The sequence below is a fragment of the Epinephelus moara genome, chromosome 21 (assembly GCF_006386435.1).
Source record: "Epinephelus moara isolate mb chromosome 21, YSFRI_EMoa_1.0, whole genome shotgun sequence".
NCBI lineage: Eukaryota > Metazoa > Chordata > Actinopteri > Perciformes > Serranidae > Epinephelus > Epinephelus moara.
Genome location: NC_065526.1, coordinates 38,669,168 through 38,683,991, shown reverse-complemented (window position 1 = coordinate 38,683,991; position 14,824 = coordinate 38,669,168). Strand labels below are relative to the sequence as shown.

General features: G+C 41.1%; 1 protein-coding gene and 1 long non-coding RNA gene across 3 annotated transcripts in view; one reads left to right on the top strand and one right to left on the bottom strand.

The window, feature by feature from the left end:
- The first annotated feature begins 3,714 nt into the window (after positions 1-3,714).
- Positions 3,715-5,185, top strand: LOC126409023 (uncharacterized). Its single transcript, XR_007571991.1, has 2 exons — positions 3,715-3,818; positions 5,043-5,185. It is a non-coding gene; the product is annotated as an uncharacterized LOC126409023 (long non-coding RNA).
- A 970-nt stretch (positions 5,186-6,155) lies between these two features.
- Positions 6,156-14,824, bottom strand: part of frrs1a (ferric-chelate reductase 1a) — a 28,362-nt gene continuing 19,693 nt past the window's right edge. The window contains exons 14-17 of one of the 2 annotated variants that reach the window (XM_050074803.1): positions 13,440-13,498; positions 13,181-13,324; positions 12,931-12,989; positions 6,156-6,715 (exon numbers count right to left, since the gene is read on the bottom strand). In XM_050074803.1, coding sequence (XP_049930760.1) covers positions 6,623-6,715; positions 12,931-12,989; positions 13,181-13,324; positions 13,440-13,498 — 355 coding nt within the window. In that variant the 3' untranslated portion in view covers positions 6,156-6,622. The remainder of the gene's footprint in view (positions 6,716-12,930; positions 12,990-13,180; positions 13,325-13,439; positions 13,499-14,824) is intronic. The other variant, XM_050074804.1, reaches the window with a different exon arrangement.

The window sequence follows — 14,824 nt, the reverse complement described above, 5'->3', positions numbered from 1 at the left end:
CTTTAAATTATATTGAGCATCTTTAAGTGTTCAAGCCTGAGATAAATACAGAAAGGTTATAAATGAAAGGAAAGACCTTGATAAAATAAGTAAAGAGATATAATTATGTAATGGGAGGGATATGAATAATATGCTATGACCCAACCCTTTACCTATGTGCGCCTATTGAAGCGTCCTCTCCACCACCATCACCAAAACAGGAAGAAGGCTGTTTATCTCTCCTGTAGAGTTCCACACTGTTGAAGAATCTATGGTTTTAACTTTCATCTGTCACCCATCATGTCATATCAGAGGTCACTGACTGAATCACATTCCCTTTTTAATCAAGCAGTCATGTCAAAATGGCTCCATTGTGATTGCATTGCATGTAGTGGATTTTTCCAGCTGTGTGAATCATTACACGCTTTTCTCTTGACTAGTAGATGAAACGCAAGGTCACAGATAGATGACACTGTGCTCCCAGCTCGGTCTCATATAGACACACACGGCACATACACACACACACACACACACACATGCACACACACACACACACACACACACACACACACACACACACACACACACACTACACAAAGTTTCCTGTATTCCACACTCACCGATCAATCAAGCCATGGGGCAAATTATTGCATAAAAATACCTCTTGCATTAGGAGATAAAAGGCAATCAGTTTTATAGTTTTTTCTGATGTAATTGGTATCATAATCACATCAAATCAAATTCTTTCTTCATTGCTCATAAAACTTTATATAATTTTTTGTGAAGTTGAAGTTGTACATAACATTGGGAAAACGTGAATAAATATGGCAACAGTAATCAATCAATTGGATAAATATGACTGTCGTGGACAATTATTACATCTGAAAATCTGTGAATGTTATCATGAATAGTAACTGTATGAAGATGTATGAACTCATTCATGGTACTGGTTTAGATATGTTTGAAGACCTGAGAGTCCTTCACCGACTCCAGGGTGCCTGATGGTTAAGATACTGCAAGACTGATACCTTGTAGATGTTTAGGCTTCAGTGTAAGACACAGCTGTATGACTTGTGAAATGTACTGTTTAAGGCTGAATCATTGCTCTGTTTAAGTTTTTGGTATGTCTCTGTCCATGCATGTGTTGTGCTAAAAGATCTGATTTGTGTTGTAATGGATATATAATCACATAAGATCAACTGCGGCTCACTGAGTTCATTATATCATTCATCAAAATGAAGATTGATGAAGAGTGCAAGATTTTCTACATCAATTTGGCCTTGTTAGCAGGATCCCAACAGAGAAGGATGAACAGTGACTAAAGAAAGATTTTTTTGCTTTTCCTTTAGTGTGCCACATGATGGGGTCATAGAACAAGAGAAATTATACTAACTTGAATATTTGGATATTATTCATCAAAATGAAAACTGATTAAGAGTACAAGATTTTCTACATCAATGACTAAACTTCTTGTCATCCAACATGTTAATCTCCTTGTACTAATCTTCAATCTCTCAGTTTTTCTCTTTGCCCTCTTCTACCTGAGTTAGTAATGTCCTACATTTTCCAGAATGCCTTTGACAACCACTAGAGACCAATGACTAGTAATAACAGTTGTCTGTGTCTTCAGAGATTCTCAAGGAAGACTGTGCATAATGTACTCACTATGTCCAGTGTACTGAGGCCGTTGTCAGTACAGACATCTACATCTTTAATAGGGATTGCTGAACATCTGTGCAACAAAGAATCACTAGAAAGAAGCTTGTTCTTGATTCAAAGGGACTGACAACCAAACCTGACAACTGATGTTAAATCAGGTAATTTCATGACAGGGATCAGCACAATTTAAATAGAAATTGCCCACTCTCAGACTCTGAATAGACCATACACCTGGAGAATATCATCGTCATCATAAAGCATACATCAAATTGGATGTCATTTTTTCCCAACAGGTATCATCACTCTAATGCTGAGCTTCACAGCAGACCACCTTCAATGGATCTCTTCTCAAATATATATAGCAGACAGAAAACAATAATCACCTACAGCAGTTGTTAATTCCTAGTCTTGTCAGTGTGTTTCATAGGCCTCAAAAAAACTTTGAAGCCAATCAAAAGCACAGAAAACTGGAGAGCTGTGTCTTACCTGCTGTTCCAGCTGTTATAGTGTTGTGATGTCAACTGCTTACACTGGTGTGACAGCCACAAATTGTTCTGTTTCTATTCCTATACTACAGTTGTTCTCTTCTCCGTTATATTATTCCTGTCTTTCCCTTTTATAAACCCCCTGACTCTCTCCCTTTCTCTCCCTCTCTCTCTCTCTCCGCCCCCCCCCCCCCCCCCCCTCTCTCTCTCTTTCTCTCACACACACATCTCAGTGCCAGCGGGGTGCATTTTGAGTGTGTGTGGGCAGCAGCCAATCAGAAAACAGCAGCCTTAGCGACATTTGCATCACACACATGTTCAGCCTCACACACTCACATTGACACACTTATTATAGGGACGGATGCAGACATACACAGTATCCGCTCTCTCAAACACAGATACACACACACACAAGTGAAGCACATCTGTCATCTGCGACCATCTTATCCAACCATTCAGAGGATTATTTTTTTTTCCTTTTACACAGAAACTCCACATGATAATCTCCTTCATACTCACTGTCTGACTGCGATGGTTATTGCATCATTGTGATTTTGTGTGTGATGTCTTTGCAGCGTAACAGTCCTTGTGTTCCGTATAAGGCGTGGAAAAGCTGCAATTTGTGATGTTATCCTGATTAACATGGCTTAATGACGTTATGTAAGACACTGATGTATAATGTGATGTCACAGCAAGGTAGTTTTTTTTATTCAGAACAGTTACATATGAGACAACACTGGACAACATAAGCCTCAGTAAACCACATGAAATTACTAGTCCCGTGCTTTAATATATCCAAGACACACACAAACAGGTTGCAGGTTGGGTTGTTAAAGAAAAGAGCAATGTCTCTTTAAAAAAAATTGGTGAACCCTGTTTTGTCTAAAGGCCTGCTATTGAACCTTAGAGGCTTCAATGTCAAGTAGAATACTAAAGGTTCCTGAAGGAACCATGGCTGCATTAACCTGCTAGGGGACCCTGGCTCAAAATTAAGCTGCTAGGCTATTAACCCCTTATAATCCCTCAAAGCATAGGCGTAGTTTTAGGTATGGACGCAATGGACATGTCCATACCAAAGCCACGGAAACACGAATTGTCCGTACCAAAAATAATGCTGAGTGAAAACTGTAGCCTACTTTGCAAAAAGTTTTAGAATTACCATTCACAACTTGCGAAACCTTATCTGGCCTGGTTGACAGCTGTGTTCAGCAAGCTATCCAATCAACAGCCTACTTTTCCTTCCTCCCTCCCTCGACCAGCGTGCCTGTCAGTGTCTTGAGATGTCCACTGTAGCTAGCTATTAGCTAATAGGTCTCGTAACGTTTGCTGAGGCAGCAATAAGGTGCTGTCATGTCATGTTGTAACAGATGCCTTTAGCTAGTAATAAATCAGTTTTGGTATGTAATTAGAAATAACTGTTGCAAACTCCTAGGTAAGGTTTAAGCAATGACTAGGTTCACTCGCCCACTGAATTGCGTCTGGTAGACATCTGGTGTGTTTATGCAATTCAATTGATGTCTGTGACTGCAGAATAACTAGTCCAACGTAATTATGTTCATATTATTATTATTGGATTAATTTATTATGTTGATCTGTTCTGTACGACATCTATTGCACGTCTGTCCGTCCTGGAAGAGGGATCCCTCCTCAGTTGCTCTTCCTGAGGTTTCTACCATTTTTTTTCCCCGTTAAAGGGTTTTTTTTGGGGAGTTTTTCCTTATCCACTGCGAGGGTCATAAGGACAGAGGGATGTCGTATGCTGTAAAGCCCTGTGAGGCAAATTGTGATTTGTGATATTGGGCTTTATAAATAAAATTGAAAATTGAATTGAATCATCTGATACATTTAAAAAAAAAAACACACAAATTGGTGCATAAAATAGCCAGAATGCACAAAATCAGGTATCTGACATGCAGAATCTCCTGGGAGAAGACCCCCTGACCCCCCTCTTGATTTGTTTCTCGTGGGCATGGGGCAACCTTATTTTTTCCACACTGGAGGTGACAACCAGGCCCGGAGTGGGACTCATTTTCAGCCCTGGAGTTTCATGCCTCAGCCCGGCCCTTAACCTTACATGTTAAGTCTACAATAGCGCACTGTTCTCTAAAGCCTTGTACTTCAGTGTTTTTTCTAAAATATTTCCAATTCAGTGCAAGTGAGGGTTGCTTCACAATGTAGATTTATTTCAACATGAGTGCACATCTCCAACATTATTCTTAACAACACAACATCCTTTTCAACAATATCAGAATCTATATTCTGTTCAAATAAGTGTTCAGAGATATCCAAACATTAAAAATATTAAATATTAAATTTGAAAAAATAAAAAATAAAATAAAAATGTTGCACTCTCTGATAACACTATCTCTCAGGGTTTTCCCTGACTTTTTCGAGACCAAGGTGGCAAAGGCCTGTAGCAGGGGGCATCTTGACAGCGGTACTTTTAGATACGGCCACCCCCCTCTATTAAATATGAAAGGAGGCCCCCACATGCTTGAGCTTTACACTGCTGACTTGTATAATCAGAACATATAAAATATGAAAGTAGACTGAAAATCACAGGACATGTCTGTTTTGATGATACAAGTCATGGTCCTGAAATGTGTGTTTCTCTTCTATAATCCACATTCTACATCTCGGAGGCAACGTCTTTCCACATACGGGCTTCCTTCGCCTTTCAAACAGGGTAGAGCTCCGTGGGAAACAGTAGGAGAGACACATCCCCAGGGGGAATTGGGATCTGACACAACACCGGAGGGAGAAGCAGGTCCGTCTCTCATTGTGTCATGCGGATTACTGTTAATTTATTATGCTGATCTGTTCTGTACGACATCTATTGCACGTCTGTCCGTCCTGGAAGAGGGATCCCTCCTCAGTTGCTCTTCCTGAGGTTTCTACCGTTTTTTTTCCCCGTTAAAGGGTTTTTTTTGGGGAGTTTTTCCTTATCCGCTGCGAGGGTCATAAGGACAGAGGGATGTCGTATGCTGTAAAGCCCTGTGAGGCAAATTGTGATTTGTGATATTGGGCTTTATAAATAAAATTGATTGATTGATTGATTGATTGATTGGAGCTGTGCGCCGGACGACAAAAACAAGCGTGTCGCACCGAATGCACGCCACTACAGCGTTGTGAGCGTGCATGACGCGCGTCTACATTGAAGGTAATGGGTTTGTGCGCGCTAAAGACGCTACATCTGAATGCCCCCCATGCACACACACGTCAGGGTGCGACTGCAAAAAAAAAAAGGAGCTGCCAGTGGAGGCGGCCCAGGGACAGCGGTAGCAGCATACGTGATACCCAGTGCCATGACTGAACACCCGCCCCAATCAAAAAGCACACCAGAATTGTCCCGGTCCTCCCAATTAGCCACTCCGGGCCTGGTGACAACCTTTTTATCTTGATTATTACATTCATTTACAAAAGCACTGCCAGGCTCTAATCACAGTATTGTTCAATTGTGAAGTAACCTTGATGTACCATTTTGCTATAACCTGTAGTGTGATGTCATAAACTGGACACTAAACCCAGACTAACATTCTATCACTAGCATCCCTGTGGTGTCTTGTGTTTGCGGTGAATGTTGACAAATGTATAAGCATGAGCAGATGGCACTCTTTTTTGTCCTTGTGAATAATGTACATACCTTTAATGGTTTTCACGCTCATTTAATCTGGATTTAAAATAAGTCACTCAAAAAAGTAACTCATTGAGTGAACTCAGTTAAATTGTGGGCAGATTTTCCATGCAGTGAATATATGTAGCCCCAACTTAAACTAAGTATATCCATGCAATATAATTTGAGTTAATACAACCTTTTTTAAAATCAAGCACAGCTGAAAGAAAAGAATTACATTAAGCAATATAATTTAATTGAGTTAATCCAACTCGAGCTAAAATATAAATATTTATGTTAAATGTAATTGATTCATAGTTTCGCAAATCAAACGTGTAATTAAATGGAAGTGAAATAAGATTAAATTCTTTTTTATTTGATCTCTCATTAAGACACTCTTGAGACAAACCTGGTTAAGATGTTTTATTGAAAATGTTCACATAAGTTCAACATGGTTAAAACAAACTATCCGTGACAGCATAAAAGCAACAAAAGCATTAAACAGCAGCGGTGGACGGTTTTGCTGATTTAGGAGTTTTCTTTAATGAATTATTCCATAAGAAGTGCCATTAAACATTAGTAACGCTACTCAAAATAGAATAAGAGTGTGAACATTTAATTAGAAATGTATAGGAATAAAGTAAACCTATAACTACACAAATACAACTGAAATATGAATATAAATAAAAAAGAAACAGATTTGGTTTTGAATTTTAAAAAAGGATTGTGTCTTTGGCTGAATACTAAAGTTAAGTTCCTCTTTCTTTCTGTTAACAGGGTTTGCTGAACTCTGAATATTACTGGTATTATAAGCCTTGCATAAAAAGTCAATTTTTAAGGATGGTTATGGTCTCAAAAGTTATTTGAGTTTCTTTGCCATTAAATGTCAGATTTCAGCAATAGAAGACAGCAAGGCCATTAGGAGACCAGAGTTCCCTAGAGCCAAGGCAGCCAAGATGAGAGGCTTTATGAAGGACCCCTGAAACAAAAAGTAAGGTTCAAGTTAGATAGTTGACACAAGGTCTGAAAGCTTTCCTAACAGACTTTTCTTACAGCAGTCAGTCAGCGATAGGTGAGGAAGATGTTCTCATTAGACCCGATTTTATCAATGATGCTCTGAGAGCTAAGTTGTGTGGGTATCCCAGCATGTTATTTGGCATCAATTAGCAGCTCAGGATATTAGACTCACAACTGTTATAGTTTTGCTCTCCCACTGTTATCGTGTTTTTCAGAAGAGAAATCAACTGTTTAGATTTTTGAATTATTGACTGTTTAAATGATTCCTGCTTGAAAATTTGCTCTGATGCTTTTTGGAGATCCGAGACAAGGAACTAGCATAGCAGCTGACAGGCCAATCAACCTGGGAAGAACAGTCTCATCTCAGTTAGCCCTTTGATAATGTATCAGCAGTCTTTGTAACATTTTAAACTTAGATAGCCTTTTAGCTGTATTTTGTTCTCCACTGTCTGCTAAGAAAGTAAATGCTCCACAATGTTCACCAGCTACTCTCTAACTGTCTGTTTGGTGCTGCAGATAGTGTACAGCAGGTTTAACAGGAGCCATGAAAACAGTAAAGTTTTGAGTACAACCAAATCAGTGAGACAAAATATTTTAGAGCTGCTGATAATTCTCTGCACCTTTGATATATGAGTATTCATGATATTTTCCTTCCTGTGATTTCCAGTGTTTGAAATTGGTCCAGTATTGAGCAAGGCAAAACCAGCTGCAATGTGCTCCCTGCAAGCAATTGAGCACTATCAATATACATTCACTAAAAGTGCTTGTTTTTTTTGTTTTGTTTTTTTACCACTGACAGGCTCAGATTGGTATAAGAAGTGTCTGACAACATTATGGAAATAATCCCTTCAGTGCCGTAACGGAAACACATCGCTGTTTGTAATTCACAATATGCATAATGTCGATGTCATCAGATTATTCATGTCCTTTGTTAATATTATCATTACCATTATTAGTACTTTAGTCACTGTGGCTGTTCATGTCACCAGATGGCAGGAGCTACATTTGAGGTACCACGTGGAAACTATGCAAGTCACTGAATCATGCGCAACAAGTTCCTGCAAATGTTTCACAACAAAAGCCTTATTTTTGATATGAAGAGATTCTCTCCACTGAAACGATATGGTGCTTTTCATTTTAAACAGATACAAGGAGTGTTTACTTTGCAACAACAGTGTTATGCTTTAATTTAACAGGACAAACAGGAGCGGATTAAAAATAAAAGTAGGAAAATACAGAGGGAATGAGAAATAAAGGCCTATGTCTATAGATAAAGGCCTGTGTCTAGAAGTAAAGGCCTGTGTCTAATATAGTCTGTTTAAAATGAAGCTGGTACCCTCTGCAGTTGTGGTAAGTAAAGGCTTAGACACTATTTGTGAATTTCATTCCTGTCTATCCTTCTCCATTATGAAGAATTAACATTCTTTGCTAGCATCATGCTAATGGCATGAAGTGCCTCTGCTATTTCATGCAAGCATTTTTCCCTTTTACTCTGTCATGGTAGTCCCAAGATAAAATATCAAAAAGGCTGGTGTGTTGTTGCCATACAGTTATCCAAAGCACAGATTACTCTGTGTTCTTACTGGTCAAAGTAACAGCTGTGACCAGAAGTGTCTTAGAAGAACAAAAACAAAAAGTTCAAACAGCTAGACTTTCCATCGTGTCCTGAGGCGTCCCAGACGCTTCTATGACACACTACACAGGATAATATGATGGATTATTGCGCACTGCACTCGCTGTTTACGATCCGAACCGACACCGTAGGACAGCTGTGTCGGGCTGTAATCGGGCTAATATCTGTCTAAACCTGGCATCACTCTTTAAAAAGGAGGTCGATTGATGTAGGGATGTTGTCAGACTCTTCAAATAACAATCTGAGCCTGTCAGTGGCAAATACAAGCACCTTCAGTGGACGTGTACTGACGGTGCTCAGTTGCTGCCAGGGATTACATTGCTGCCCGTTTCACTGCTGGCTGCAGCAGTCTTGATCAATACTGGATCAATTTCTTAAACTGCTGCTCGCATTATTCACTTGGACTCAAAAAACATAGGGAAGTAGAGTCCAGGATAGAAAACATTTACTGAGGTTACCCTTTAATAGAACAAATTGATTATCGTCACTTAAAACAATAGTTAGATTATAAGATTGGTAGCTCTCTCATGAACATGAAGCTACAGCCAGCAGGCAGTTAGCTTAGCTTAAAGCAGCTGTGCGGAACTTTTTACCATTAATAAAACTATCCCTAGTTCGTATCACCCCCCCTTGAAGATCCGCATATTTATTTGAACCCAACAGCGACAAAAAGCCTTTCTCTATATGGCTATTTAGGGTCGGACACACAGCGGAAGTCAGCAAACCAGAATACGGCACCCGAGGCGAAAGTGATTCTGCTCGCCCGCAGCGGCCCACAGCGATTAAACCACAGAAGAAGGAGCCGTGTTTACAGTGTTCTTCGAGTAAGCAGTACGCAACGGGCATTGCTGAACACATAACACCTAACAGTTTTACCAGAGATGTATCTATGAGGACTTGGTTGTACTTTTGATGTCATGGCGGATAACGAAGGAACATCATCTAAAATTATCTGTGACTGTGACCATGAACACAAATATACAGCAGGCAGTTGTCCTCAGTTTATAAGAAATTCAGAGCTACACCAGAACATTTATGAACAGGTCTTACTTTACTACTAATTTGTGTGTAACGTAAAGCATGTTAGCATGTTTCCACTAATTACTTGGACTGACCTAACGTTAGTAGTGTTAGCTTTGCAAGCGAAGGCTGCAGGTAACAGCTTTGGATTAGGATTATGTTAGGATTATGTTATGTCTTCACTGTGTATCTTCACATAAAAGAATACTCCGACGATTTGGGAGTTATGCCCTTTCTCTATCATTTTCATATTCAGACAACATGATCGATATCTTTTTTCTGTCTGTACGTCCAGTGGCTGGGTCTCAGCGGTTAGCATGGCGCTTATAGGGGGTCAGTACGTCCTCAGCGGTTAGCATGGCGCTTATAGGGGGTCAGTACGTCCTGCACTGTGATCCGCAGAGGGATACACCGGTGAGCAGGCACAGACGTAGCTTGTAAACAAAACTCAGCTGTTTATTTAGCCTAGCGATATCTCCGGATTTTAGTAGCTGCAACGGACGACTCTGAACGCGATTTTGAAGAGTTTCTTGTAGCGGACACAGATCCAGAGCCATACCTGTTTGAGCCGGAGTACACAGATGAGCAGGCGAGAAGAGAGGATGAATCCTCCGCTCCCATTTTGCTCGTTTCTCCTCTGACACGCCACATACCTGTGCCGCCACAGCTCGGCTGTCCAGGCGTGGACCGCGGAACGCATCTGAACAAGGGGGGGCCATAATTTCAAGTCATGCGGAGGGGGTGGGGGGGCATATGCATTGAAACAGACAATATTACTGATGTATTAAATAACGTTGCAAAGCNCACACACACACACACACACACACACACACACCGAACAACAAAACAAACGCAGCTGCGCAGTTACTGAAAAGTAACCAGAACGCTGAATTTCTGACCATTACCACCCGCAACCGCAATGTGTATGTCCACTCCCACCCGCTCCCGCAAAACTCTGAGAATTTATGCCTGCACAGTAATAGAGATGCATTGATTTTGTGTCTTCTCCCATCCCGCAGGAGAAAACACATCATTTTAAAGGCTATTAATAAAGAGATTCATGGGGTTGTTTGTTTCGTTTCCCTGGTCTGCATGTCTTAACGCACTGGTCAGGAATAGCGCTCCTATTTCGTTGTTTTCATTTAGTTTTTAATGAAATAAAGGCTGTTTCTCATTCTATTCTCCTCCTCTGTATTTATTTATTATTCTACCTTTATATAATCACGCAGTGATTGAGGTTAAGGCAAGCCCGGCGCCAGGATGAAGTTACTGAGGGGGCTGTTAAAAATCACGAGGGGGCAAATCTTTATTATGCAACATAGGTTCACACAGTGAGTTGTAAAGAGCGCGCAGACGTGCATAATAGTCGCGCGTAATGACAGCTCGTCGCCGGTGAAACACAATAAACTGCACGTCTTCTTTCATGTTTGTCTCATGACAGATGGAGCTGACAGACAGACAGACAGACAGACAGGTGGAGCAAGCAGCAAATTGGTATGAAAGCTTGTTCAGGGCATATTCGTACATTTATGAATAAATATGGAGTGGAAACGCTCATGCATGTGCACCAAGTTCCTGTGTTGACATCCTGTCGTTAGGCTACATCTTCTTCTTCTTCTTTTTCTTCTTCTTCTACTGTTTAATGGGGACCCGCGGGACCCGGCGGGACCCAATCCCAATGCAGCCCTCTATGTCAGAGTACAAAAGTTACCCAGGCCATGGCCCCCCTGGTTCCGCGGTCTATGTGTCCAGGTACTACTGGGCAGTCATAACACCAACGAAAGAGGAAATTACTGGACCTGGAGTCGGACTTCTCTGTCGCCGGTAAGCCGTTATCTTGCGCACTGTGATCCTCCGCCGTATTCCTGTCTGTGACCCCCATTCAACCCACAACCGCCGTGATAATAGGGGCGCCCCACCGCCCACTCCACTAACTTGACGTGGAAATGAGCGGTAGTCTAGAAAACTGGCGAGTTTTTTGTTTTGTTTTGTTTTGTTTTGGAGGGTGCTCGTGCGCCCTCACATAGATTGCACCCTGGGCAGTCGCCCACATTGCCCATAGCAAAAACCGTCCCTGCCTCCGCCACACTTTGACTTATTTCCACCCTGCCGACAGTGGGACGAACGGCTGGGCTCCACCGGCTGCAAACTAAGCGTCACGTCAACGTAGCATCACGGCATATTCATATGGGCTCCACTGACTGCGTATGGAAGCGAAACGTAGAGAAGCCAGCGGGGTTGTTTACTGTTTGCCGAGCCGAGAGGCTGCATGTAGGCTGCATGAAATGTTAAAGCATTTTCCACCTAAGTTATTACATATATTTGAGTTATCTACAAGTTTACTGTACTGTTTGTCATCTACTCGCTTTCAAATGTCCGCCACGGACATTTACACAATGTCACGGATAAACATGGGTAAATGCATGAAAAAAAATCATCACATATCACCTCTGATAATGGTTTATTCATTTAAAAACACATTGTGCTCGTTTAGCACACTATTTCATGTAGTTTTTATCTGCTGGAGGGTCGCGTAGGGGAGCGTAGCGCGACAAAAATAGAAGAGCCGCGTAAAATAGAGAGTTGTAGCGCGGCAGACGGGGGTTGTCGCGCCGCTCCCATTGCAGATGGAGTCGCTGTAATTGATTAACAGGGGGGCGAGCTGCTACGGGACTCGCGCTGCAGACGTGTCGCGCCGCTGACGTGCCCGGTGGACCCTGGACGTTATATTCATTGTGCCGACAGTGGCTTGGAAAACTGCCCATAACCATGTCACACGGGGAAGAGGGAAGAGGGAAGAGGGAAGGCGGCTGGAGTTCCTCCAATATTTGCGGTTAGATTATCATATTTTTTTATTGACAAAAATATAGGCTGCCTCGGCTGATTTTTTATGCGCACATGTGCCCCTAAATATTTTTTACAGTTCGCACACACCTATTTTTAGTCGCAAATGCGAGTGAAACACTCGCACTGTCGAGCCCTGATAGGCTATGTCCAATTGCTTCTGTCTCTAATTACTCTCTCCCGTCTAAATGCCCGCTCGTATACAGACAGTGGATGAGACGTGCCATAATAAAGTTGATAATGACCTTACACCTGCTCTTGACTAGGTGTAAGATTTACGCCCGGTCTTAGTGAGAAGAAGTCTTAAGCCCTGTTGGTGCAACCGGCGTAACTATTAGGTCGGACTTAGAACGCCAAGTTACGACCGACTTAGCTTAAGACCAGGCTTAAGACCAGTTGGTGCAACCGGCCCCTGGAGTCTCCACTAGTTGCCTGGCAACCCCATGGTGACAACATAACTTTGGAATATTAATGTTTTTATTGGGCAGTTGGCAAAGTGTTGTTGTTTAGGCTCCTTATATGGACAGATCTTAACCTTTCAGTAAAAAAATATTACTCATTTGAGTAATAAACACAAATAAAAAAGCAGCGTGAAACAGCATTACAGTGAGGTTAACAAGTGTATCTGTTGACTGCATCTCTCCACTCCAAAAAAAGCTAGTTCAACTAGCTATACCTACCCAGCGGCTGTGCTCTGATTGGTCAGACAGGATGGCTTGTTGGTCATCTGACCCCGATACTGTACGTCAAACAAACAACAGTTAGAGCAGCATGCAGGTATATGGAGAAGCACTCAACAGTGCTCTCAATACTCTGCCAAGTCATGAAGGATAACTCTTTGTCATCACAATTCCTCAGAACAAAAGTGTAGCAGTAAAATCCAAATGTACCCTATAAGAATCAAACTCAACTTCAACCAAGTTTTCCTACATTTTTTGGTGTAAAGGTGTGTGTACATCAGGAGGAAGACCCTAAATGAGGCCAGCCATGCCACGTAGCCAATCAGAACATGCGTTGCCCATGGCTGGGGAAGGAGAAGTGATGATTGTCGAATACCCAGGAACATGGCTGCCACTGCAGTCACATACAGAGGACATGATGTCACTTTGATCAACTGGATAGGAAGCCCCAGGAAGTAAGGTATTATTAAAAAAAAAAAAATTGGAAATTCATTTGAATGCAAACCAACCTGCCATGATCTCAGTCACAGAGCCAACTCCCCAGTGGCCCCAGTTAAAGATGGATCTCCTGCACAGGTACATTCATATACTGTGGTAACAATATCTTTATATAAATGCAAATAAATCTCACAGCTACACATTCAATCACTAAATCCTCCAATATGTCAGTCACTTATTCATACAGTCAGACTTTAGCGTACAAGCACAGTTATAGTTGCACTAACAGAGTAACATTAAAGGCAAAATTTGAGTTTAAGAGCCCTTTTTCCTGCATTCTGGTCACTTTTAAGTAATAAATTAAAATAAAATAAAATAAAATAATATATCTAATATACAGTATATATATATATATATATATATATATATATATATACACGTATATCATCTGCTGTGTTAGTGGCCTTTCATGTCAATATATTGCACACTAGGTATCCTTCTACGTCCTGGATGCCTCTACCCACACCAGGACGTGGTTAGTTTTAGTAAAAAAACATGGTTTGATTCTACATTCTTAAAGGGGAACTAATGTTTTTTTCAACCTGGGCCCTATTTTCCGATCCAGCAGACTGGACGGCAATATGATACGCTGTCCAGCCCCATATCATTAACGCAAAAGCAGAAAGCTACATATTTCATTCTGCTTTTGCGTCCTAAGGCTCCTTGAAAGCAGTGGGGATAAGGAGCTAGCCTCCGTTTCAAAGTAATGCAAAAGTAGTGTAATAAGTAAGATATTACTCTACACAAAGAGTAATATTGTAAAGTAACATTACTTTCAAATGAAGGTTAACTAGAAAAATATAATATTTTACATTTTGAGAGGAACTTGCCCAACACTACTGCAGGGTCATTTGACCCATGTTTAAATGCAATTTGTAATCTTTCCCAATACATTAAAAAGCCAGATATTAGAGGATGTTAAAGGGTTTTTTTGTGCAGTAGAGTAGGGGCTTAAAGAGGCAACAGATAGCATTTTTTCCCTTAATATATCTTTATGAAAATAATGTGGGTTGCACAGGGTAGTGGCCACAGTAAAATCAGACTATCAGCATTTACATAGGTTACTTAGTGGCTTTGCAATCTTTGTAATAAGCTTCTGCCACCGGGGGTGAAATTTCGCAGGAAAAATCTGCTTTACGGCAGGAAACGCTTCATGTATTGCAAAACTGGTTGGTCAGCCAATCAGGGACTGGAGCTGGTCCTTATGAAGAGTTGGGCATGTAATTGTGTTACTAGACTCCATTGGCTTCAGTCAGGGTGTACATGAACCCACTCATTGTTTTAACCATACCCTCGATCTAGTTCTGACGTATGGAATTGAAATTGATAACCTAACAGTCTTTCCACAGAATCCCTCGCTATCGGATCATTATCTGATTACTTTTGATTTCTTTTT